The sequence below is a fragment of the Sphaerodactylus townsendi genome, linkage group LG07, assembly GCF_021028975.2.
Source record: "Sphaerodactylus townsendi isolate TG3544 linkage group LG07, MPM_Stown_v2.3, whole genome shotgun sequence".
Taxonomy (NCBI): Eukaryota; Metazoa; Chordata; class Lepidosauria; order Squamata; family Sphaerodactylidae; genus Sphaerodactylus; species Sphaerodactylus townsendi.
Window position 1 is genome coordinate 21,135,377 of NC_059431.1, and position 27,425 is coordinate 21,162,801.

At 45.8% G+C, this 27,425-nt stretch overlaps 1 protein-coding gene across 4 annotated transcripts in view; it reads left to right on the forward strand.

The window, feature by feature from the left end:
• SPEF2 (sperm flagellar 2) overlaps positions 1 to 27,425 on the forward strand; it is a 134,738-nt gene that overhangs the window by 4,887 nt on the left and 102,426 nt on the right. For all 4 annotated transcript variants that reach the window (XM_048504145.1, XM_048504146.1, XM_048504149.1 and 1 more), the window contains exons 2-9: positions 1,195 to 1,297; positions 2,456 to 2,708; positions 6,183 to 6,353; positions 8,823 to 8,963; positions 10,773 to 10,855; positions 15,221 to 15,422; positions 17,549 to 17,737; positions 26,221 to 26,408. In XM_048504145.1, coding sequence (XP_048360102.1) covers positions 1,195 to 1,297; positions 2,456 to 2,708; positions 6,183 to 6,353; positions 8,823 to 8,963; positions 10,773 to 10,855; positions 15,221 to 15,422; positions 17,549 to 17,737; positions 26,221 to 26,408 — 1,330 coding nt within the window. The remainder of the gene's footprint in view (positions 1 to 1,194; positions 1,298 to 2,455; positions 2,709 to 6,182; positions 6,354 to 8,822; positions 8,964 to 10,772; positions 10,856 to 15,220; positions 15,423 to 17,548; positions 17,738 to 26,220; positions 26,409 to 27,425) is intronic.

The window sequence follows — 27,425 nt, forward strand, 5'->3', positions numbered from 1 at the left end:
CATTAACTTATAACTGTTCTTTATGAGACAAAAATCCATAAATTTCAGGCAGAGGCATTTCTTGAGTCTTCCATAGCCAGGTTTATAACTCCTTGAAAATTTACAATCTGGCCAGGAAAAACAAAACGGCTGAGAGATAAAAGCCATCCAGCTCTTGGAAACTGATAAAAAGGCTGATTTTGAGAGAGAGGATCTTCTTAATGTTTGTAAAACTCCTTCTCTGGGAGAAGTGTCTCTTCACAGATAAAAAAGAAAACGTACTCCAGAGAGAGAGAGAGTAGGCTGCCGCTGCTTCAATGGTTTTGGTTTGAGTTTTTGCTATGGGTGAGCTTACGCAGAAATAAATCCTGTTTACTAGCTCAGTTCTATCAACTTGATATTATCTCTTCAGTATACCGGAGAAATTAACAAAACTTTCTGTTATAATCCAGGAATCCAAATTAAATATTGGGTAAAGAAAAGTAGAGAACAGAAAATAAAAACAAGAAAGTAAAAAAAAGGGGGGGCTGCCTCTATAGCTGGCTAGCTGCTTTCTCCCACTGTCTACATGTCAAAAGGGAGGGGTATTAATCAAGTTTACTCCCCCCCCACCTATCACATTTAGAGACCCTTTTGGGAAGCTAGGCATACAACCACTCACCTAAGCCTGCTAAATTAGCTTTCGGCCCCTTCCGCACATGCAGAATAATGCAGATTCAATCCACTTTCACAATGGTTTGAAAGTGGATTTTGCTATTCCGCACAATAAAATCCAGCTTCAAAGTGCATTAAGAGTGGATTGAAAGTGCATTATTCTGCATGTGCGGAAAGGTCCTCTGTGGGAGATGCTGGGAGCACTTCTCAAAGGCTCCTATGATGAGGCACCATCTTCTCGAACTCCCTAGGTGCTACTGAACTTTTTGTTGGCTGCCTGCTTCAGCTTGCAAAGCAAGGATACTGTTTAGATGTTCTGGATCAAAAGTATATCATTTGTCAGTGGTTCTTTGCCATTCCAAAATTCTCTGCATCCACCCCATGTATCCATTCTACCTAAACTGCATGAGAATAGACCAGAAAAATGCCTTTCATTCACCAGTGGTAACATACCAATCAGCAAACTGGTGAAAAGTGTGGCTAAATTTAATAAACCCTGAAGTTTTACCCCAGTAATGATTGTGTCAAAGACAAAACAGGTTTTTTTTTTCATTCAACCAGATCCAGAATCTTTTTCTAAAGAATTTTCCTCTGGATACCTCATTGGAGAACTTCTGCACAAATATGAACTTCAGGATGACTTTGACCAGTTTTCGCAAAGCAGGTTAGTAGTTTTGAGGTAGATGTAATGCAGTGTTCTTGGACATCAAACCATTAACATGTAGTACACTGAGATTTCATTGATATGAATTTGTGCAAATTACTGACTTGCCATCTGTACTGCAATCCCTGTAAGGTAGTGCTTTGCTGATTAATGAAGGTAGCTCTGCTAACTATCCTAGGCATCCTTGAACTTCTTGCTAGAAAATGGGGATGAGTTATATCATCTGCACAAGAATGACAGATGTCCAAACATGTTATGCACATGTTACCTAGAGCCAATATGGCCCTCATATGCTCTAAATTTTCAAAATAGACTCTATTGTGCTGTTTGCTTTAAGGTGCTGTTTTCTATGTTTTATGTTCAACATTTTTAAATAATCTTCTAATTTAATATCATTGTATTCTATTGTAGTTTAGTGGTGTTAAGGTCTGTGACTCAACATCTAATAAACGACGACAGCTTTAAGTTTTGTAGAATATAATAAATAAATCATATAAAAACGCGCAACAAATCCACAAGCGCTCCCCAATTGCCTGGAGGCTATATCCTGTTAAAAAAACATGGCAAATGAAATAGCTTTTTAGCAGCTTTGGAAAATTTCTCAGGATGGTGCCTCCTTTCTTCCCCTAAGGGAGCCTATTTCACAGGAGGGGTGCTACAGTAGAATATACACAGTCTGTGGTTGATGCCAGGAAGGCTACCTGAAGTCTTGGAACAGCCAGTAGGTGGCTGTCAGAGGACTGCAGTCGGGTCTGAAAATATTCAGAATCCAGGGCGGATGCTCCAGAAGAGGAGTCACATGTTTCAAACAGCTAGCCTCTGTGAAGAGATGAGTTGCCACCTTTTGCAGTAGCCACCTTTTGCAGTAGCCTTGCAGTTGCCACCTTTTGCAGTATCCTTGCCTGTTACAGCTGTGTGGTTCAATCCCAGCATCTCCAGTTAATAAAACATCTTGTGTAACAGTGTTATGAAAGTCCTTTGTCTGACGCCATGGATGCTGGGGGTAGGAAAGCCGATTGTCTAATCGAAAGATGCAACCTTTAGGCTGCAAAGGTTATTATTGTAGAATAATGCGTTTTTTAGGTCAGTGTCCAAAAACACCTTTTTTTCAGATAGAGAGCTTTGTGCAATGACCTTGTCTGTTGTGTAAACTTTCAGGGTTGCCAATGCAAAACTTAACAACTTTTCTCGCATGGAGCCCACCCTACAACTCCTGGGTGTGCAGTTTGATCAAAATGTGGCCCGAAACATCATGATAGAGCAGCGTGGGGCTGCCACCAAGCTGGTGTACCAGCTGTATGTGGCTCTGGAGAAGAAGAAGAAAGCTGGACTCACAGGAGTAGCCATGGATGCTATGAGGCCCTCGGCTCCTGCAAAGCTCAAGAGCGTTGGGACTGAGATGTATCGAGAGGTGAGCTTGTCACGTATGGGCACTGTTCTTTGCAGAGAGTCCCTTTAAGCAGCACAGTAGCGTGTGAATGTTGAAAGAGAATGCGACAAGCATAAACCAAACTTCTATTGGATTTCATTCAGTGTCCTTGTGGAAATGGCTGACTTGTTCATTTATATCACACATCTTGATTGGTTTACTTAAGGAAATGTATGTGACAGCTGTCATGAGAACCGCTCAAGGTGACTCCCAAGGTTAAAGAGAAAATATGATAAAATCATAAAAACAGCAACCATAAAAACTAACAATATTAAAATAAGCCAAGGGGCCCTTCAGGGACATAAAACAGCATAAAACAATACCCAGCAGCCTAAAACGATATCCCTAAAACAGGGTAGAAGAAGACCATAAAAATAACAAGATGGAAACTCTTAGTTAGAAAGCCTAGGTGAACTGTAATACTTTGGTGTATTGTTGAAGGCTTTCATGGCCGGATTCAACTAGTTGTTGTGGGTTTTCCGGGCTGTGTGGCTGTGGTCTGGTAGATCTTGTTCCTAACGTTTCGCCTGCATCTGTGGCTGGCATCTTCAGAGGTGTATCACAGAGGGAAGTCTGTTACACACCAACAGACTTGTAACAGACTTCCCTCTGTGATACACCTCTGAAGATACCAGCCACAGATGCAGGCGAAACGTTAGGAACAAGATCCACCAGACCATTTTCACACAGCCCGGAAAACCCACAACAACCAGTAATGCTTTGGCCTGGTATCTAAGGACAGTGAACTAAACACTAGGCAAACCTCAAGGCGGAGGGCATCCCAAAGGTGAGCTGCCACCACCAGAAAAGCCCTGTCTGTGGTTGCCACTACCAGGGGTAGGGAACCTTTGGCTCTCCAGATGTTCAGGAACTACAATTCCCATCAGCCCCTACCAGCATGGCCAATTGGCCATGCTGACAGAGGCTGATGGGAATTGTAGTTCCTGAACATCTGGAGAGCCGCAGGTTCCTTACCCCTGCACTAGACCCCCCTCTGCAGGTGGGGACACAGAACCAAGCTTGAGAGAAGGAACTTAAAGGGGAAACTGAACAATACCGGATGAGGCAGTCCGACATAGCATGTAATTCCCAAAGGCCTCTGAAAGCACACATGTATAACTGTACTTCTCTACTAGAATAAAAGACTTAGGAATGGTACTGATCTTCCAGAACTGTTCGTCTAAGGAGCCCCTTACTTGATATGTCACATCTGAGGAGCTGGGTAAAGGCCTTGTTCTTTAGATGAGTGTTAGTCCTGACTTTTTTCCAAATGGTTGCTGGGGTGTCATTTTTTAAAAGCCTGTTTTAAATGTTTTTAAATTGATAGCATTTTTATATAGCAAACTGCTTCAGGAGCTCTTTCAGAGCCAGTAAACGAGATGTATGTTTTGAAATAAAATAAAATTAATATCAAGAGCAGGAAATAGACAACTAATACTTAAAAGAACATTATCAGTAATACAGAACTCACATATAAAGAATCAGAGATAAAAAAGAAAAGTCTATTTAGTTGAAAAATAGACCACAGTGCAAAAGCAGATTGTAGAATCATAGGCCCCTTCCACACATGCAGAATAATGCGTTTTCAAACCACTTTCACAACTGTTTGCAAGTGGATTTTGCTATTCTGCACAGCTTCAAAGACCCTTGAAAGCAGTTTGAAAGTGCATTATTCTGCATGTGTGGAATGAGCCATAGAATGGTAGAGTTGGAAGAGACCACAAGAACCATCAGGTCCAAGCCCCTGCCATGTAAGAACACACAATCAAAGCACTCTAGGGTTTTGTTTTAGGAAAAGGCCTTAGTAGAGTTTCCTGAAGGCCTAGAAATCAGCACTGCGGCCCTGGCAGGCAAGAGCCCTTATCTAGAGCTTGATGGTCTCTGTGTGGAGTCTTCATTTCACACATGAAGCTCCCATAGCTATATAGGATACCTCTGATATGTGTGCTGATTCACATATCAGACTCTTCATTGGTCTGAGCGGGAGAGTTCTGCAGATATTGATTGTGATAAACCCCATGTCTTAAGAATGAACTTAACCACTCTGGGAGATACCCGAAGCGGTCTTTCTCACATTGATTCAGTGGCATAGTTAGCATTTTAATTACAGTCTAGTCTCCTCTCTTTGTTTTCTCCCAGCAGGTGCCAGAATAGTTATTCCTTCTTTCTCTGTCTTGAAGTAAACAGCTGTTGGGCAAATGCTTGTACTGTTCAACCTTACTGAGAAGCTGAAACTGGGCAAAAAGCCCAGAAAGCCAAATAAGATCCAAACTGTGACTTCTTCTGAACATATGTTTCTCTCCTCTCACATACATACACTCACGCTAAGTTGGCTGCTTTCCCTCTATCAGGGCAAGAATTATTTTAAGTGAGCTACCTAACTGCAGGCTAAATTCACACTGAGATGGTTCTCTACGCAAGCCCTCTCTTCCTCTTGTTTCATCATGCATTATTCTTGGCTCTGATGAGGCTGCAGCACCAAGCAACTATTTAAAAAATCCCCTTCCCAGATTTATGGGCCTCAAGTTGTTGTTGAGAAAGCATGCTGAAACAGCCTTGGTCCAGCTGGGAAAGTTTATTATATTCTTGGAAGTAAGTTTCAAAGGATAGCCATGTTGGTCTGCAATAAAATAGCTAGATTTAAGCCCAGTAGCACCTTAGAGACCAACAAGATTTTAATTATTTTAAAAGTATTTTAGTTATCAGTAGTCGTTATTAAGTGGGAACTTTAAATCTGTGGTCAAAAAGCAAGTTTCATGGCTCTCTAATGTCTTAGCCTGGGTCCTGCCATATTTCAGTCTACTGTATGCTTCCTGCTTAAGCAGACCTCAGAATGTTTTCCCTGTTCCCTTATCTCTGCAACTGCAGGGGGTGGGGAGGGTGGAAGCTGCAATATTTTCCGTTTAATGTGTGTGTTTGTGTATGTGTGTGACTATCCTCTTCCAAAGAGGGAAAGGGGGTGTGTGCCTGACACATCTCTGCTGGGGGATATAATGCTTTGTTTGTTTTCATGAACTCAGTTCTGACAATATAAGTCAACAGAGTTCCTATGCTTTCCATCAATAAATAAGAATTCTGCTTTCAAGGAATCGATTCCTTCATTGAGCAAGTCTGGGGTTGTGACAGTAAGTGGTATTAATTTTTGTTATTCACACTCCATGTAGATAAAATTGGCAGTCCTTATGCTAAGTGTACTTTTTAATAGTTTTTGATCTTTTTCTTTTCTTTGCTTTTTGTAAATGTTTTAAGTACTAATAAAACATGAATGTAGAAGAAAAAAAGAGACCTACAAGATTTTTGGGTTATCAGCTTTTGAAAGTCCTGGGGTCCGATGGGGTCCAATAGAAGAGAGAAGTGAGAAAGCCTCGCTCTGTGAAGTCCTTGCAACCCAAGTGAACCAAAGTCCACGTGAACCAATGTTTTCTTCAAATATTCTTGACCATTTTCTCATTTCAGCGCCTGAAAACCTTAGTGCCGCGTCAAGCAGACCTGTCTCTCCAGCAAATTTCAGACAACTTCCAGAACAAAGCCAAGGACATGGACAGTAAGAAAAATCAGATGCAACTCGTGGAGCAACAGAAAGCCAAGAAATTGCAAGAGGAGAAAAAAGTTAAAGACACGGAAAAGGTGAAAAGCTGGTTTTCTGTCTTTGCTACAACAAGTCTCCCGATATATTTATTTGTTTACTTCTTTTATACCCTGCCTTCCCCTCCAAGGGGAACCCCAGGCAGCTTACATCATTCTTGTCTCCTCCCTCACAACCAATCTGGGAGGATAATTAGGCTGACAGAATGTCACCCAGCCCGAGGTCACCCAGCAAGCTTCCATGGTACAAGCAGGGATTTGAACCTGTGTAACTCAGATCCTCGTTCAATATTCTAACTCCTACATCACAGAGGTGTATCTAGGGAAAATGTAGCCTGGTGCAAAATCTGAGTTTTCCTCCCCCACCTCCCGGACGCGTAGCCGCCCACCCCCACCACAACCAATCAACTTTTTTTGCACCAGGTCTTGAAGTCAGTGGCTGAACTCGGGGAGAAGGGGGAGGGGTATGGGGGACTATTTTCCACCCCCCATTGTGACTAAATGGCTTGTAGCCCAGGGACATTTTACCCCATATGTCCCTCTGGGCACTACCCCCCTGCTACATCATCTTGGAGATGAGAGCGTATCTTCCTAATTTTGTAGTAATTGCACTTCATTGCTTTTTGACTACATTCAGGGGGAGTGTGCTTACTCTGAAAGCCCATGTTTGGGCCTTGTGATTCTTTTAAGGGCTCTTTTTTTTGAGGGCAGGGAATCCAGAATGCGGCTGCTGAAGCTGCAGTTTGAAGTAGGAAACTGATATGAAGAAGATCTGAGTTTTATTAACCCTGCTTTTCTCTACCTTTAAGGCGTCTCAGAACAGTTTACAAACTCCTTCCCCTTGCTGAAAGAATTCTGAGAGAAGTTTACTATGACTTTGCTGCAACATGGGCAGCCCAGTCCAGGGGGGAGGAATCTGGGGGTGGGGGAGTAATGAGAATTCTTTGAAAACAGGAAACCAATTGGCTGAGCTGTGGCAGTGTGGCAGGGGCATGGCAGGAGCATTCCCGGGGGTGGAGCCAACTTTATTTGGCTTCCCACGCTGGTTTAGGTGCCTTGTGCCTGCAGAGCAGGGCTCAGATATAAGCAGTTATTTTCATATCTCTATTTCCCTGTATGGGAGAGTTAAAGGTAAGGAGGTTTTTTCCCCTTTTTGGGTTTCCTGTACTTCAGGAAAGCCTTTTGGAGATGGATGCCTGCCTGCACGAAAGCTCTGGATTGGGCTGTAACAGGGATGTAGGTATAGATTTTTTAGGGAGGGTTGGGGGGCCACCCCCCACCCACCCCCAGGGCATGGCCACGCCTCCGCAAGCCCCGCCCCCTGCCTCGGTGCTTATAAAAGCAGCTCTCCAAGGCTGGGGACAGCAAACTCCCCTCCCCTGCCCTCCCCCGCCCCCTCCACCAGCTGGGCTCCCAGTTGACAGCCGCTTCTGCCCTCCCCTCTGGACAGAGACATAGCTAGGGAAAATGGACCCCGGTGCAACATCTGAGTTTTGCGCCCCCCCCCCCCCATGGGTGGCTGCAGTGATGCTGGAATCCACCCCCAAACAGCATCACTTTCAATGGTGTTTAAACTAAAGAGCCAAATTTTTCTTTTAAATCCACTTTAAAGGGAGAATCTGGGGCCCCCAATTAGAACAATTGAAAGAGATGCTTTCAATTCCCCACCCTGAAACAGCATTACTTTCAATGTTTAAACTGAGGACCTCAGATTCTCCTTTTAAATTTAAATCCCAAACTTATTTGGCCTACCGCCCCCTTTCCAGAAAAAATATTACTTAGCGCCCCCTGGAAATTAATTTTTAAAATTTTTTAATAGCAATTACACAGAAAGATATATGTATTAATGTTTCTACCTGTGGCCATCGCTGCCCCCTGGATCACTGCAGCACCCACTAGGGGGCGGTGGCGCCCACTTTGGGAATCACTGCTTTAAATCCATGCTGAAGGGGGTGGATTTAAAAAGAGAATCTGGGGAAATTTGGCGGGTGCCTGCTGTCAGGGGTGCAATTGTTAAGCTAGAAGCACCAAACTTTCAGGGTATCTTTAGGAGACTCTCCTAATGATACCACCCAGGTTTGGTGAAGTTTGGTTCAGGGAGTCCAAAGTTATGGACCCTCAAAGGTGTAGCCCCCATCTTGTATTAGCTCCCATTGGAAACAATGGGGGATGGGGCACCCCCTTTGGGAGTCCATAACTTTGGACCCCCTGAACCAAACCTCACCAAACCTGGGTAGTATCATCAGGAGAGTCTCCCAACAAATCCCTGAAATTTTGGTGCTGCTAGCATGAAAATGGCGCCCCCTGCAGGCCAAAAACAAAAAACCACTAAAAAATTCAAAAAAACCACAAATGGGGAGCGGAGCTTCAGAAATGTAATGGGGGGTTGAACCTGAGAAACCCTCCCCCCTGACCTACATCCTTGGGCCGCTGTATATCACTTTGTAGGGTAATTACTATTTCTTTCCTAGCCTGTATTTTAAATTGCTCATTTTTTTGTTGAGTATCTAGAAAGTTGTGGAGAAACGGAGGCAGCATGAAATCATGGCCAAGATTCAAGCAGCAATCATCCAGATTCCAAAACCATTGCCTCAGCACACCATGCAGGCGATTGAAGCTCAGAAATTGCTGAGAAAGAAAAGGGAGGCAGAAGTAAGTGCTGAGGCGTGTTTATTTTAATTTCTGATCTTTGATGAAAGCAGAAACTACGAACAGTGGAATGTGCTAGATCAGGTTCCTTTTCCTTTTTGAGCCTACAGGCACCTTTGGCATTCTGAGACGATGTCGTAGGTGCTGCAGCAAAATGGCTGCCACAGGAGGCCAGCCATCAGTTCTATGGCTGCTGCAGCTTACCTTCAGTCACATGGTGAAGATCTTTGAACTGTGATGGCACTGCTGTCTCAGTGAAATCTGCATGTCAATCAAATCTCTAGTAGCCAATCAGAAGCCTTTGGGGGCAAGTGTCCCACTGGGTCAAACCCCACGAAAGGTGTCATTGGGTGTCGTGGTACCTATGGGCACCACATTGGAGATCATTGCGCTACATGTTCATTCACCAGGCCTCCCATCCAAAACCGCAGTGTATGGTGTTGCATACCTACTGTGTAACCATAATGATAGATAGGCTTAATGAATACGAAGGTGTCTTATCAGAGGCCCCTTCCGCACATGCAGATTAATGCACTTTCAATCCACTTTCAGTGCACTTTGCAGCTGTGTAAAATTGCAAAATCCACTTTCAAACAATTGTGAAAGTGGATTGAAAGTGCATTATTTTGCATGTGCGGGAGGGGCCGGAGTGTACTGTGATCGAATAGGTCTTTTATCTGCCAATTCTATTCTTCTCTTATGTCTTGTTTCTTTTTAATATTCATGCTCTTATCCCATCCCTCTGTATGCTTCCATACTTTTTTTGTATTCCCAATCTTCTTCTTCCAGTAGATTCCTTTAGATATATATATATTTATAGTTTTAATATATTTTATAATTTTAATTGTAATTATCTTATCTACCTTATGCTGATCTATGCTGGTCTATGACCATAATAAAGGTTGAAAGAAAGAAAGATGAACAATGAACAATAGAGATTATTCTGTCTGAGATAATGGGATGGTACACTGATGGAACAGTCTCAGTAGAAGGCTTTATGCAGGGAAACAGTGACATAAATCACACGGAAACAGCTGAGTTTTCAGTAATGAGACTGAATTCTTTTTTTAAATTGCTTTATTGTATTTACAATTATAAGTGTACATATATATCTCCAAAATAATATCATGATCTATTTACAACCTCTTAATATGTTATATCATTGCCATATTATTCCATTTTCAACGTAACATACAATTGATGAGCTTCTGCAATTACATACCAAGCTAAACCACATTTACTACCTTAATCTAAAAATTATATTTATTTTTATATTTCTATTATTTCTTATACTTCTTAAATTATATCTAAGATCACGTATTTGTGTTTTAACTTCTGCTTGATATGTTTAATCCATAATAACCATAGGTTCTTAAATTTTTCATTCGTCTCCAACTTTTCGTATCCTGATAGTCTTGCTGTTTTAACAAAGTCCATTACTTTATGTCACCACTCTAGTATCGAGGGAATTGTCTGCTGACGCCAATATCTTTGAAATTCTTTGAAAACAGGAAATCACATGGCTTGCCTGATTCCATGGCTCCCCAGACCCCAGAAGTTTTGTCCCCCTGATTGTGGCTCCCCCAGTGTTTGACTGTCCTCTTGTACAGTCCCCAGTGTGTTAATCCAGCCACAGACATTTCTTGGCTCCTGTGATTTTTGCAGAATTTGTTTGGCCAAGTGACAAACTATTGAGGGCTGTGTCACACATTTGTGTCAGCAGCTAGTTTGGACTTGTTAACTACAGGGTAGAATCTGGTGAGCATGTCGAATGGAAGGAAAGCAAGTCAAGTGAGTTTGCTTATTTTCCAGAGCACCTACACAGAAATTCAGAAGTTTGAACAGCAATTGAGGAAAGGGACCACCATGCACACTATGACCAAACTCAACGACAGGTAGGATTTGGAGCAGTAACTTCTGAGCGAACTGAACGTCGTTGCCCTGTTTTGTTTTGCAGACGGGCAGGTAAAATGTTTTCATCACTACCCAGGCTGCTTATTACATGCAGTCTGTTGCTTGTTTTCATTTTGCAATTTCACACAGTGTCTCTTATAATGTTCCTATGATTCCTGGAAGATAATTACACAAGGGTTTCCTGCATTGCAGATGGGCTGATGTATCCGATTTGGAAACTTAGCATCAGTTTTCATTCCAGACATTCAGGGGATTTCCTCTGAGACATTGGTGTCAAACTCAGGCCCTCCAGGTGTTCATGAACTACCATTCCCATCAGCCCATGCCAGCAGGGCCAATTGGCCATGCTAGCAGGGGCTGCTGGGAATGGTAGTCCATGAACATCTGGAGGGTCTGAGTTTGACACTCATGCTCTAAGAGCTGAAAAATTTGAGTTCTCATTTAGGGCAAAACCAGCCATAACAGCTTCACCGTGTCTAGTCCCTCTTCCTCTTCTCCCCACAATAGTGCATAGTCATGAAATACTGGTATGGAGTCAGGGACGGATTGGGAAGCCAAGCTGCCTCTTCCTAAGCCTTGACCTAGATATCCCCAGGCTAACCTGATCTTGTCAGATCTCAAAAGCTAAGCAAGGTCGACACTGGCTAGTACTCAGATGGGTGACCTCCAAAGACGACCAGGGTTATGATGTGGAGGAAGGCAATGGCAAACCACCTTCAAATGTCTCTCGCCTTGAAGACCCTCATGGCCACCATAAGTCAGCTGGGACGTCCTGGCACATGCACACATACAGTGGAACCTCGGTTTTCGTTGGTAATCTGTCCGAAAAGAATTGATAAAAACTGAAACTGATGAAAACTGCGGTAAACTTTTCCATAGGAATCAATGTAAATCCAATTATTCCATTCTAGGCACTCCAAAAAACACACCAAAACACATTTTTTGGTGAATAAACATAGTGTTTAATGCTGAAAACAGTAACAAACAGTAACACTCGGACCAGCTTTAGAGCCGGTGGACCAATGTCGCACCAGAAAGCTGTCCAAAGAGGTCTGTTTCTAATGCCTCTTTAAGATTTGTCTGAAATGGGGCAAGACATTGTCATTAAACAAGTTGCAGACACGGCCTGCAACAGCTTTGTCTGGGTGATTTTTCTCCACAAACCCTTGCACCTTACTGCAAATCGATGAAAACTGAGGCAAATGGATGAAAACCGAGACAAATTTTTCACTGAAAAAATCGATGAAAACCAAGGCAAATGGATGAAAACCGAGACAATTTTTTCACTGAAAAAATCGATGAAAACTGAAGGCAATGAAAACCGATGTTCCACTGTATTTTCCTCTCCCCCCTCCAAGTCCCCTTCCCAATAGACAGCTCAAGAGCCAAGCAGGGGAAAGGATGGACAGCTGTGCTCTTCCTTACCAGCTCCACCATGGGGGTTGGGCAGCTGGGGACTCTGGGTCAGGCAGCCCTCCAGGGAGTGGCGCATTGGGATTTTTGCTGGCCAATCTGCCTCTGCATAATATCATCAAACTGAACAAAACACTTTTCTAGCTCTCCTTTCACTTTGTCATGTTGTGGAATTGCACAACGATGCCATGTGTTGCATTGCAGAACATTATATAAAGCTGAGACAAGGGAAGCAGGGGTGGAGCTGCAGCTTGTTGGGTAACAATTCCCTGTCTGAAGTAGGTATTTAATTCCACCGTTGGGCACAGAAATGGTGCAGAGCAAGATTTGGTGTAGAGCAAGACTAGCAACTTGAAAGATCAAAAAGAGTCGTCTGACAAGAGGAGCTTTAACTGTTATCCCGAAGAAATGGTACTGGACTCAAATGTTGCTCTTCTACTGCAGACCAGCATGGCTACACACCAGAAATATGCCGCAAGCTTTCCAGGCATTTGCCACGCTGCTGAATTCTTTTCCGTACCTGTGGTAAGGAAGGAGATGTTCTGAGCTGCAGACGTGGCCTTTAGTTTAGTTTCGTGTCAAAATCTCCAGCATCCATCTTGGACCACTGTACCACCATACTTAATATCTGACCTGGATGGCCCAGGCTAGCCTGATCTTGTCAGATCTTGGAAGCTAAGCAGGGTTGGCTCAGATTAGTACTTGGATGGGAGATCACCAAGGAAGTCCAGGATCAGTGTGAAGCAGAAGAAGAGTTAGATTTATATCCCCCCTTCTCTCCTATAGGAGACTCAAAGGGCTTACAAACTCCTTTCGCTTCCCCCCTCACAACAAACACCCTGTGAGGTAGATGGGGCTGAGAGAGCTCCATAGAGCTGTGACTAGCCCATGGTCACCCAGCTGGCATGTGTTGCACAAGCTAATCTGAATTCCCCAGATAAGCTCCACAGCTCAGATGGCAGAGCTGGGAATCAAACCCGGTTCCTCCAGATTAGAGTACACCTTCTCTTAACCACTATACCACTGCTGCTCTTGGCAATGGCCAACCACTTCTGTTTGCCTCTTGGCTTGAGAACCCCATGGATTGAAAAATGAATTGGCTGCAACTTGACAGCCCTTTCCATCACCACCGTAATGTTGAGATACAGTAGAGGAGCCCAAAAGGAATGCGGGGTGGGGTGGGGGGTGGGGTTGTTCGTTACATTCATTTATTAAGAAAATGCATACTCCGCTTCTTCAGAGACCCACTTGGGCCAACTCTGAAAGTAAAAACAACACAATAAAATAATAAAACAGCAATGTCAAGCAATTATTTATTTATTTATTTATTTATACTTTGGGCTTCTAGACCGCCCCATCCCCGAGGGGCTCTGGGCGGTGTTATGAATTATTATGAATAAATAAGCCATAAAAATAAGCAGCCTCACGACTGAAGGGTTTTTAAAATCTACCCTCAGGTGGGCATTTCGGCTGGATAGGGCCTATTCTGTAAAACCTTTGAAGTACCCCTTTAAGTTCTCATCCTGGCCTAGTTCAGCCTAAGAAGAAGAAGAGGAGGAGGAGGAGTTTGGATTTATATCCCCCCTTTCTCTCCTGTAGGAAACTCAAAGGGGCTTACAATCTCCTTTCCCTTCCCCCCCTCACAACAAACACCCTGTGAGGTAGGTGGGGCTGAGAGAGCTCCATAGAGCTGTGACTAGCCCAAGGTCACCCAGCTGGCATGTGTGGGAGTGCACAGGCTAATCTGAATTCCCCAGATAAGCCTCCACAGCTCAAGCGGCAGAGCGGGGAATCAAACTTGGTTCCTCCAGATTATAGTGCACCTGCTCTATAGTGCACCACTACCCCCTGCTTTTCCTCAAACTTAAGGAGTCTCTAAGCGGCTTACAAACGCCTTCCCTTCCCCTCCCCACAACAGACACCATGTGAGGTAGGTGGGGCTGAGAGAGTTCTGCGGGAGCTATGGCTAGCCCAAAGTCACCCAGCAGGCTTCATATGAAGGAGTGGGGAATCAAACCCAGTTCTCCAGATTAGAGTCTGTCAGCACTCCCAAACAGTCTCAATGGAAGACAGGAATCCTTTTTTTCATATGTCCCAATTTATGTCCCAATGTCTCAATGGAAGACAATGAAATCTTTCCTTTCTTTAAACCCTGTTTTCAGATCCCAATCAGTCTTACAAGAGCCAGGACCTAGGTTCCGATCAGCCTCTACAGAAGACAGGAAAACCTGTTAGCACAAAGAGAGACGTTCCCTTTTTTTACCTCAATGGAAGGCAGGGTCTCTCGTTGGCCTTAAGCCAGGAGACCAAGTTTAGATCATTAAAGCAAAAAATCAAAACCAATTGAAATTAAAGAATTAATTTTTATTCAGGTTAAAAGGGTCTGATCAGCACCAAGAGAAAAATCACGCAGAATGACAAGTCTCAGAGCTTCTTAAAGCATTTTTCAGGATGCGAGCCAAGAATCAAATGCGTACTAAGCCAGAACATTTATGGATACATTTAACTTGTCAGAGACTTCATTATTCTCACACAGTTGGTATAATGAACAAAGAGAACACACATACTTCTGAGAGGCTCCTATCTTGCAAACTAATGTTGCCTAAGAAGCTGGTTTAGAGAAAGACCTATGTTTTGTTACTTCTGTAACTGAATACAATGGAGTTCTTTTTTTATTCTGCTTAGTAATGATTTCGTGCTGGCAGCTTACAGTTTGATGGCAGACATGAAAATGATTTTTGTTAAGGTCCTGTTACCTGCTCTATGACCAGAATAGGGGCTGGTGCTTACAAGTCCTCCACTCTTAACCACCTCAACATGCTGGCCCTCTCAGTAGTACTCTTATAACTCGCTAGCAATACTAAGAAGCGAAAAACTGCAGCTCCTTCGCTTTTGTTTTGCTAAATGCTTGATGCCTCTCTCGCTTTCCTTAGCATGATGCAGATGGTTTTGCAGCCAAAACACCTGGAAGCCTCAGGCCCAGGTATCACACTGCTACTGAACACCTATTCTGATGATGAATACATAAGGAAGATTCAGAAACGGCTTGAGGAAAACACCTTTGCTCGGGAGCAGCGGGAGAAAAGGCGGCGGAAGATGTTACAAGAACAGCTGGTTGCCCATGAAGCGCAAGAAGTGAGTTGATGTGTTATTTTCAAAATATACGCAACCGGTAGATTACGGTGCAGTTATTGGCCATTTGGTACCCGCTAGTGAGGCTGCAGAATTAAAAAATATAATGGGCAGCTTATGCAGAATTTTCTACCTGTCATACTTTGGGATTTTTTAAAAAAATTATTATTATGAGTTGATCCCGCTTTGCTTTCAAATGGTTCATTGTGCCATGGGAACTTGCTGGGTGGGCTCCGAACAATCGCTCACCTTCCTCACCTGGCTTTTGTTATGAGGATAAAATTCAAGACAAGGGGGTGATGTCAATCATTTTGGCTGCCCGCGGGGAAGAAAAGCAAGTTACAAATATCTAAATAAATACAAATTAAAAACGCACCCATTGCAATGTATTGTCCAAGGCTTTCATGGCTGGATTCAACTGGTTGTGGTGGGCTTTCCGGGCTGTGTGGCCGTGGTCTGGTGGATTTTGTTCCTAACATTTCACCTGCATCTGTGGCTGGCATCTTATTCATTCATTCATTCATTCATTCATTCATTCATTCATTCATTCATTCATTCATTCATTCATTCATTCCACTTTTATACCACCCTCCCCCAAAGGGCTCAGGGTGGTTTATAACATAATTACAGGCAAGTGGATAAACAGGATAAAATGCTAAAAATTAATACCAGTTAAAATGCAGCTCTCCAAATCCATAAATATTTTAAACAGATGGTGTTCAACCATTAACTCCTCTAACTCTGAGAGGGGAACAGCGGATCTCAGTTGTTAATGGGCACCTATCAGCAGCCGGCCTCCCCAAAAGCCCGGCAGAATAACTCGGTCTTACAGGTCCTGCGGAATTCATTTAGGTCCCGCAGGGCCCGGACAGCTGGAGGAAGAGCATTCCACCAGGCAGGGGCCAGGGCCGTAAAAGCCCTGGCCCTAGTGGAGGCCAGCCGCATCATAGAGGGGGCGGGGATCTCCAGTAGATTGGCCTCTGCCGAGCGCAGAGACCGACGTGGGACATATGGGGCCAGACGGTCCCTGAGGTACGAAGGTCCCAGACCGCGTAAGGCCATCTTCAGAGGTGTATCACACCCATGGCAAGTTTACACGCAGCATTTGCACAGATCTAGCTGGCATTCGTGCAGCTCAGTTATCAAAGCGAGCAGCAGGTTCAGAAGTTGTTTAAGCTCTCTTTTTTGTTTGCTCTGGAGGAAACTGCTCTGTTTGCGAAACTGCTGTCCATTTTGTACTAATGGGAAGGTCAAGGCTAGCAGAATCTCTGCTGCTTCTTCCTCTGCACAGCAGTTCATTCCTGTAAATATGGATCATGGACAAGGCATCACAATGATGCGTGATGTGCATGGAAGGAAAGGGACTGTCACATGTTTGCCCAGGCAGTGCGTTGGCTTGTCCTGTTCCCCTCAGTTGTGTTACAGTTTTTTAGCAGTAAGGCCAGGGTGGGCTCAGTGACTGAGGCCGTAGGCAAAAGTCCAGGGTGGGATCCCAGACCCCAGGCCCCCCACCAGGGCCAAGCAAGGGGTGCCCCCACCAAGTGAAGTGGACAGGAGCCACAACTCCTGTTGGAAGCCAAAGAAGGCAGGTGCAAATAGTAGCAAGAGATGGATTTTCTGGAGCCTTCTCTTCTTCTTCCATTGGGAGGGCAGCCATGAACTGTCAGGTGTACGACCTGGTTCATATGCCTCTGTTGCCTTTTGCCTGTCCTTGCAGCACGGCACGGGTGTGTATATCAGAGGTGTAGCAAGGAGGGAAAAGCACCTGGTTCATTGGTGTGTCCTCCGCCTCGGAACATCCCCGTCCCGGAATGCCCCTGCCACGCCCCGGAACGCCCTCACCACACCCCCCACAGGGACGCACGCCTGGTGCATCATGCTCCCTCTGTCCCTTTGGAGCTATGCCTCTGATGCATATACATAGAAAATGCAAACCCCTTGCGTGTCCTCCATCAAAAGCAATCTGGGGATTGTCCCCCTCCTTCCTTTCCAGAACAGGTGTGCTTGTAATTAGTGACCTAGTTGCCATGTGATCATCCATCAAATGAAAATTATTTTCACGTTTTCTACCGGTAAAACTGGCTCGAGTCCAATTGCTCGATTGTGGGTTGCTTTTTTACTTTCTTTAGGAGGCATACAGAGAGGAGCAGCTCATCAACCGACTGATGAGACAATCTCAGCAGGAGCGCAGAATCGCTGTGCAGCTGATGCATGTACGGCACGAGAAAGAAGTGTTGTGGCAGAACCGGATATACAGAGAAAAACAATTTGAGGAAAGACGACTTAAAGAATTCCAAGAAGCTCTTGACAGAGAGGCGGTGAGCATTGACTGTCTTCTTCCACTGTTTTCTTTTTTCTCCAAAGGCTACTTGTATGTGTGTTGTCACCACAAGGGGGCTGCACTTATTCTGACATTGATTTGATTCTAAGAATTTCCTGAAGTGCGGAGGTCTCACCTGTTGTCAAAAAAAAACTGCTGTCGTCAACACTCTTCAAATGTTCTGAGAAGCTGGGTGGTCAAAAGTCACCAAAATATAGACAAGCAAGGAAGGTGCAACAGAAGACCAGAAAAGCAACTGCTTTGTAGCTATCGACTAGCTGTGCCCTAGCAAACCAATTAGTCCTCAAGACTCTATGTGTTTTCCAATCTCAGTTTAGTCAATGCTACATCAAACTCAATATGCCAATATTGTAGATGCTCCCCACATCTTATAATTCTTCCCAGATGGTTTTAAGCTTCTCAAACAGGATATTCTGCAACTTCATATACATAATGATGTTAGACCAATAACCCTTCAAGCTAATTGGCCACCGGTTTCAGACGTGATCTCGCCATTTTCTCAGCCTGGAGAATGAGGTTCTGGAAACTCCTGAAAAGCGCAATTTTTTTCTTACCAATAATGCCTTTACAATTATCATTCAGGACAGCACTTAGGATTAATTGATTTTGTGTTGTTCAGTGCTAGGGTACTGCTAGCCCATATGCGCAAAGTAGTTGTTTTTTGTGGGGTTGGGGAGTGTCAGAAGATCTGCATGTCCCAACATAGGATCTTCCCTTCATCCATTTCCCTAAGATTTATGAGCAGGATCTCCATTTCATCAGAATTTCACAGGCCTGGCGAGAATGTTACCTGGTTGGTCTCTTGTCAAAAAGATACAAACCTTAGTAGACCAGTGGTCTGATTCAATGTATATTCAGATTTTGTTTCTTCAATAGACACCAATATGGGCTATTGTGTCTTGTCAGGGAAAAACTCCAAGTTGGGAGTCAAGTAGAGAAAGAATTGTAAAAATGAGGACATAAGGCAGTGATGGCAAACCTTTTTGAGACTGAGTGCCCAAATTGCAACCCAAGACCCACTTATTTATCGCAAAGTCCCAACACGGCCATTTAACCTGAATACTGAGGGTTTAGTTTAGAAAAAACGGTTGGCTCCAAGGCGTGTGTTACTCAGGAGTAAGCTTGGTGGTAGTCGGGGGCTTTGCTCTGAAGCAACTGTGCAACTCTTCCAACGGGTGAATCACGACCCTAAGAGGGTTTACTCAGAAGCAAGCCCCATTGCCAGCAACCGAGCTTACTCCCAGGTAAAGGATCGCACTTTCGTTCTTCACATGAAAATCAGTGGGATTTAACAGTGCTTAACAGGGTTAGCTACACTGCTTCCCCAAAACAAGGTTTAATGCTAATAATCGAGCCCAGAGGCCCAGGCCAGCCTAGATGTGTGTGTGGTGGGGTGGGGGGGACTCTGCACATGCCCACAGATAGGGCTCTGAGTGCCACCTCTGGCACCCATGCCATAGGCTCGCCACCACTGACATAAGGAAATAGTGGGTTTGAGCAACCTTTTAAAGGCGTACGAACACATAGGCCCAACTACTGGGTAGCACTGGGTGGCCCAACTGCTGGGCAGCACTGAAATAAAGCCAAATAATAAAATCATATATTCATATATTGTACCACCGTTTAACATAATACGGCAGAAGGTTTGCCCTTGAACGACCTTGACAATCGTACCTGCATTTTTATATGCTTCAAGGCAGTAAGCAAATTTGCAGCTGTTGGACTTCCTGTCCTGTTCTCCACAGGTCCTCTCACTCCCATTTTATTCTGCCTCATGCCACTGGCTCCAGAATTTAAGGGGGAAGACCAAGCCAAGAAGGGCTAATGGAGGGTTGACACAAGAAGCTGCAGCTTCATTTGGTACTTGGAATATTTCTGAGTGTGGGATTGTCCCTGGGTGAGGACCAAGCCATGCTCTTGGGAAGGTTTCCAAGGCCTTTTGGCACTACCAGAGGCATGGGCAAATGCGGTTGGAGTTACCCACCATATGGCAAATGCAGGGTTCCCAAACGGTGCCTGCCAGCACTGTTAAAGCATAAGCAGGTCTGTGCCAGAGAAAAGATTCAGAGATTTCACCTAAAATCATAGAGTTGGAAGAGATTATAAGGGCCATCCAGTCCAACCCCTGCCATACAAAATACACAATCAAAGCTCTCCTGACAATCGGCCATCCAGCCTCTGTTGAAAACCTCCAAAGAAGGCAGAGTATTCCACTGTCAAACAGCCCTTACCATCAGGGAATTCTTTGTAATGTTTAGGTGGAATCTCTTTTCCCATACCTTGACTCCATTACCTTGTGTGATAGTATCTGAGGCAGCAGAAAGCAAGCTTTCTCCCTCTTCGACATGATGTCCCTTCGAGTATTTAAACATGGCTATCATGTCCTCCATACCTGCGGGACCATCTTGCCCCATATGTCCCGAACCGGCCTCTGCACTCTGCAGAGGCCAATTTGCTGGTGATCCCTGGCCCCTCCATGATGCAGCTAGCCTCTACCCGGGCCAGAGCCTTTACAGCTCTGGCCCCCGCCTGGTGGAACGCTCTCCCTCCAGCTGTGCGGGCCCTGCAGGATCTCAACGAGTTCCGCAGGGCCTGCAAGACTGAGCTGTTCCGCCAGGGGAGGCTGGGTGCTGATGGCCCCGCCCCTGTTAACATCTGTGGATCCTGCCGTCCCTCCCCTCTTTTAGGGGATTGGTTAGTAGGTCGCCTCTTATTGTATTATTTATTGTATTTGATGTTAATACGCTGCTTTTAATGGGGTTTTAATGATTCAAAGACTATAGAGCCATTTATTATGATTTACTTGATGATTTGAGATTTGTTGATTTTATTTTGTGCTCTATTTGTATGTTCATGTTCACCGCCCTGAGCCCTTCAGGGGAGGGAGGTATATAAATGTAATAAATAAATAAATAAAAATAAAAAATCATGTCACCCCTTAACCTTCTCTTCTCCAGACTAAACATACACAGCTCCCCAAGTCTCTCTTTGTAGAGTATGGATTCCAGTCCTTTTACCATTTGGGTCACCCTCCTCTGGACCAGTTCCAGGTTGTCAACATCCCCTCAATCTAGACCAGGGGTAGGGAACCTGCGGCTCTCCAGATGTTCAGGAACTACAATTCCCATCAGCCCCTACCAGCATGGCCAATTGGCCATGCTGACAGAGGCTGATGGGAATTGTAGTTCCTGAACATCTGGAGAGCCGCAGGTTCCCTACCCCTGATCTAGACTCTATACTCCTATTGATTCAGCCAGGGTGCTGCTTAACATTTTTTCTGGCCACCCTTCCCCACCAGGGGAAAAGCAACTTGTTATGAAGGGGCACAGGGGAAGAACACTCTCTGCCCAATGGTTCTCCCCTGCAAACATGAATTTGAGAACACAGATTTGCCAAGATAACCTGTTGCTCTAGCTCAGGGGTAGGGAACCTTTAACACTCAAAGAACCATTTGGACCCGTTTTCCACGGGAAAAGAAAACACTTGGAGCCGCAAATAATTTTTGACATTTAAAATAAAGATAACATTATATATATAGGGTTTTTTAAAAACCTTTTACTCTGCTCATTCTGAGAAGTGCATGGATGCGCCCGCCCTGCTGCCTGCAGAGTGGGCAAGGATGAAGCCGGTGGCTTGGCCTCGCCGGCCGCCGGGAAAGCGCCCGCCCCGCTCCAACGGGGCGGGCGACAGGGGAAGCCTGCTGCGCGGCCCAGCCGACCGTGGGCAGTTGGTGCGCCCACCCTGCTGCCTGAGGGCAGGCAAGGATGGGGCTGGCGGCTCGGCTCATGGAGCCACTGTAAGGATCTCAGTCGTTCTTGTTTCCCTTACAGCCTAACCTGGCCTTGACGGAGATTCTTTTGGCTGGGCGTCCGGCCAAAACCTGCACCAACCTTGTGAGAATGCTTATCTCGCTTTTGCATAGTAGAATTCCGTTCTCATGAGAACGGGGCAGGGGGGATGGGTTAGTCAGCGTTATAACCTGTTGTTTGAGCGGGGTTGCTCATTCCTGCCATGTCGTGTGTGTGTGCTTTCCAGGATGTCTGAATAAACGGACTTATAATCAAAAGCCTTTTTATTTCTGCTCTTTGGAATTCCTTACATTATGGCAGGAATCTAACTCAATTTTTCTCTTGACTGTGTTTGGATCTCTGGTGTTCTAACATGCAGAGATTGAGTACTCTTGACCATGTGGAAGGCACGATAGCCCCCATAGAGGGTTTCGAGCCTTCCCTTCCAGACTCCGAGGATCCGGGGGATGATCCGGTTTCGCTGGTGACTCTCTCCCGACCTCGGTCCAGTTCGAATCTGCCTCTCTTCACTTGGGACGATCGACATGGTTCAGATCGTGTGGAGATGCATGAGAATTTTGGGGCGCTATCTATGGATCGAGCGCCTGTTGACCGGTTCATTTCCACCCGGCAACGTGTGGATTACAAACCCCAGATGCAGCCAGTCCCTGAGGAGTTTGGATTATCTACCATTCATGCTGACACCCAAGAATCCATTGAAAGGTTCCTGGACAAATACTTCGAGGATATTCCCAAAGATCAGCAGTGGCATAGCACCGGAGCTCGTCCCAAAGTTACAGCGGAAGCAGGGACGATGACGAGGGTTGGATCGATGATCGGAAGAGGGTTCCACACCACCTCGGCAGTACCAAACCCGGGAGCGAACGAGCGAATGGGTGAAATCCGTGGAGTAGTTGGAGGCGTGGAGGAAAAACCATCAGAGGAGGAACTGGATCCCGATCCCGAATCGTTACCCATGCCCTCGAAATGACTGGAGCCCCAGGGGCTTTCATGGCTCTCATAAACGAAGTATTACATGATTTGTTGTACAAGGGAGTAGTCGTATATTTGGATGATGTTTTGATTTACTCACAGACCCTGGAAGAGCATGAGGCTTTAGTCCGGGAAGTTTTACAACGTTTACTTGATAACTCCCTCTTTGCCAAGTGCTCAACGCGAGTTTGATGGCAGCGGTTTCCTTATCTCCGACGGTCCAGTTTAGTTCGGAACCAGAAAATTTTTTGGATAAATAAGCACACGGTACCAATTTATTGTCTTTATTTTTCTGCAAGAGGGCAGCGCCCAGCGCCTTGTCCGAAGCATCCACGTGAACGATGAAAGGAAGCTCAGGGTCGGGATGTGTCAGAATTGGCTCAGTTGTGAAAGCTGTTTTCAGCTGCTGGAACGCTAATTGGCATTCCTGCGACCAGGGGAGGGAGGCCCCGGGCTTGGCCGCTTGGGCGTCCTTTCCTTTAGTGCGTAAAAGATCAGTGAGCGGTAAGGCAAGTTTGGCAAAATGGGGAATGAAGTCACGATAGAAGTTAGCAAAGCCTAAGAAAGATTGCAATTCCCTTCTATTGGTGGGGGCAGGCCAGTCAACCACTGCGGCCACTTTAGCCGGGTCCATTTCTAGACCGTCAGAGGATATTCGATAGCCCAGGTAGTCTATGGAGGATTGGTGAAAACAGCACTTTGACAACTTGGCAAAGAGGGGTTATCAAGTAAACGTTGTAAAACTTCCCGGACTAAAGCCTCATGCTCTTCCAGGGTCTGTGAGTAAATCAAAACATCATCCAAATATACGACTACTCCCTTGTACAACAAATCATGTAATACTTCGTTTATGAGGGCCATGAAAGCCCCTGGGACCCCAGTTAATCCGAAGGGCATTATTAAATATTCATATTGCCCGAATTTTGTATTAAATGCTGTTAAATGTTCGTACCCCTCCGCGATGCGGACATCGATAATAAGCTTCCCGCAAATCCAATTTGGTAAAAATCCGGCCTTTGCCTAGGGCATCCAAGAGGTCCTTTATTAAGGGCAAAGGATATTTGTTGGAGATGGAAACAGCATTTAGTCCACGATAATCAGTACAAAGTCTTAACGAACCGTCTTTTTTCTTAACAAATAAAACAGTGGCGGCATGGGTGTGTTTTGTGGCTCGCCGTATGAATCCGCGGGCTAAATTTTTATCTAAGAAGGCGCGGAGCTCCTTTTCCTCGGTGGGACTCATGCGATAGATCCTACCCTTAGGTAATTGGGCTCCGGGTTGTAGCAGGATCTTGCAATCGGTATCTCTATGGGGGGGGAAGCTGATCGCACTCCTGTTCCTGGAAAACTCTGGATAGGTCTTGATACGCCTTTGGGATTTCTACAGCAAGGGGAGCCGACAGTACATTGAAAGCTGTAGCGATGGTTGCTTCCCCCTCCCCTACCGATGGATCTTCCCTCCCATCCATGTGATCTCCGCAGGGGGATCTGAGAATTGAAGGATTCGTTCCTTCCAAACGAAGGTTGGTTCGTGTAAAAGTAGCCGTGGCATACCTAATACAATGGAGTGCTTTGCAACTGGAGCAAGAATGAAACTAATCTTCTCCCAATGATCGTTGCAACGGAGAAGTACCGGTTGGGTTTTAAACCGGGCTGGACCCTCACCACCCAGCGGGCTACCGTCCATTTGGGTGAAGGGAATGGGCTTCACCAAGGGAACTCGGTCTAAACCGAGTTCCTCGGCCACTTGCGGTCTCATAAGGCAGTGGGAGCAACCTGAGTCCACAAGTGCAGAGGCCAAAATACGCGTATGTTTACTGGGGTTGGCTAAGGAAGTCAAAATAGTAATGGGCGCGCTGCCTTCACTCACCAGATCAGGAGAAGGATTAAGATCCACGGGTGCTGCTGAAAGACTAAGCGCAGTTTCTTCCTCTTCGACATCCTCATCAAAAGTAGCTTTGGGCCGATCCTTGAGTTGGCAGGCTGGATTTGCGTGGAGGCTTGGCAGACGGAGTGCGGCCCCCGGGAGGGGAGGCTTCTGCTTCTTCGGGCAGTTGGCAGCCAGGTGGCCAGGCCCTCCGCAGTAGAGGCACAATCCCAAACGGCGACGGCGTTCCGACGTGGTCTCGGCCGCCACGGCCGGGCTTGGTTTTCTAGCGGCCGGCGCCGGCGTGTTGGCTGGTTTCGCGCGTGCGGCCTCCAGCGCGGGCATAGGCAAGACGGGCAGCAACCTGCGAGCCGAGCCGATCCAATCCGCAAGCGTTTGCAGGATCCGAATAAGGATCACTGTCTCACGAAGTTTAATATCCATTGCTTCGAAAAAATACTGCATTTCATGCGCTCGGGCCAGTCCGTGGAAGTTTACTGGCCGCTGCGCAGAATTCACAGGCAAAATCAGCAAAGGAGCGGTTGCCCTGTTGGATGGTTTTTACTGTAATGGATAGCATCGTTTTCAGCATTGGGATCTTGGAACCGAATGCGCAACGCTTGGAGGAAGCCCGCTACCGTGCGGGTATCGTCCCCCTGCAATTCATAAAGAGTAACAAACCACTCAGCGGCTACCCCATCCAACACCGACCCAATGTCTCGTATTTTTTCGCGTTCAGAACGATATAGATCATGAAATTCTTGCATATGAGCATCGAGTTGCAGGATAAAGTAAGGAAGTTGGGACGCGGTACCATCAAAACGAGCTGGGACGAGGGGACTGTAGAACCCTCTTTCAATCGCACTCAAGGCGGGTTGGGAATGCATCTGCATATAACCTGGTTGTTGTACTTGTAAGGGCAGGCGCACTGTAGGAGCAGGGGGTTGAGGAGGTGCCCCAAGTTGAAAAGCTGGAATCGGGCCGCGAGGCGCCGCGCCTCCGGCAGGAGGGAGGGCCGCCGGTGCGGGGGTGAAGGTGTAGGCACCAACTGGGGCTCTAACCAACGTCTCACGTTGCCATCGTAGAGTTTGCTCCCGTTCAGCTAATTCCCTTTCCTTGCGTGTTAAGGCATCTTGGTGCGCGTGCAAAGCTGCCCTCTCTCGATCCAATTTGGCTCTTTCGTCTCGTTGAACGGCTAAAGTCAGTTCATTCTGGGTTTGGATGGCTTTGATGTTTTCGCGCTGGCGCTGTAAATCCAGTTTGGACTGATCCAGCACTTTGTCATGAATCGTTAGATTCTGTTGATACTGTTGACGCAACGCTTCTCTTTCACGGTCCAACTCCATTTGGATTTCCTTGCGTTGCTTTTCACGGTCCCGTTGCAGACTTTCACGGTCCCGTTGCAGATTTTCGCGCTCCTCTTCCCACAGTTCGCGCTCGCGCTCCCAGGCAAGTTTGGCGTCCCGCAGCATGGCCACCGCATCGTCCCAATTTTCTTTCGAGGGCATGGGTAACGATTCGGGATCGGGATCAGCCACAGCCACAGCAAGGGCAGAAGAGCCGCATGAGGCTCTCGAGCCGCAGGTTCCCTACCCCTGCTCTAGCTTTATGTGAGGTTAAACAAATTTGGTCAGTATGTGGGGAAGGGACCCATGTAAAATCTGAATAACAAGGCTTTGCTGCACTGCCTATTTTGGTTTGATTTCAGTTTTAATGGGGATGACTTCTGTTACTGTTGTTAGCTTGAGTTCATGGCCAGTCGAATTAAAGAAGACAAAAACCTAACCCTTCTCTAACCATCATTCCTTCCAGGCTCTTGCAAAACAAGAGAAAATTGAGCTTGAGGATCAAGCCCTTAAGGAGAAACAGCTGCATGCCAAACTTGCCGCTGAAAGGGCCGAGGCTCGCTACAAGAAGCATTATTCTATTTGTTGGGAAGTGGTTGAACAAATTATTGATGTAGCGACCAAAATAGGAGAATACCGAATGCTGACAAACAAGTAAGTCATTTTAACTTTCCTCAGTTTAGCAGAAACAACAACAACAAGAAGAAGTTACTTTTTTGAAATTGCAGGAATAGCTTTCCCTTAAATTTGATCTTTGAAGAAGAAGAGTTTGGATTTATACCCCACTTTTCTCTCCTGTAAGAAGACTCAAGGTGGCTTCCACGCTCCTTTCCCTTCCTCTCCCCACAAGACACCTTGTGAGGTAGCTGGGGCTGAGAGAGTCCTCAGAGAACTGTGACTAGCCCAAGGTCACCCAGCAGGAATGTAGGAGTGCGGAAACGCATCTGATTCGCCAGATAAGCCTCAGCCACTCAGGTGGAGGAGTGGGGATGCAAGCCAGGTTCTCCAGAATAGAATCCACCTACTCTTAACCACCACACCCCACTGGCTCTGGGTGGAGGCAAAACAAACAACAACCACATTCCATTCATTCATTCATTCATTCATTCATTCATTCATTCATTCATTCATTCATTCTGTCTGTCTGTCTGTCTGTCTGTCTGTCTGTCTTCCTTCCATCCATCCATCCATCCATCCATCCATCCATCCATCCATCCATCCATCCATCCATCCATCCATCCATCCATCCATCCATCCATCCATCCATCCATCCATCCATCCATCCATCCATCCATCCATCCATCCATCCTCCTTCCTTTAAACCCCACATTTCTTCTCAGTGGGGATTCAAAGTACCTTACATTGTCCTCTATTTAAGTGTCGCAACAACTCTGCGAGGTAGGTGAAGCTGAGAGTGTGTGACTGGCCCAAGTTCACCCGCATGCTTCCATGGCGACTGGGAGCTTGAACCTTAGGCCTCCCACATCCTAGTCTGACACACTGACTGCAAACCACACAGATTTCATTCTAACCCCTTCCTGGTCAGCCGGGAATCCTGCATTGATCAACTTCGCTGCTGTCATGCTAGTTTCATGTAGAATCCATTCCTGCCCCCCTTTCTTGAAACACAGCTGTGTGCACAAGATATGATAACCATAGAGCGCAGTGGCG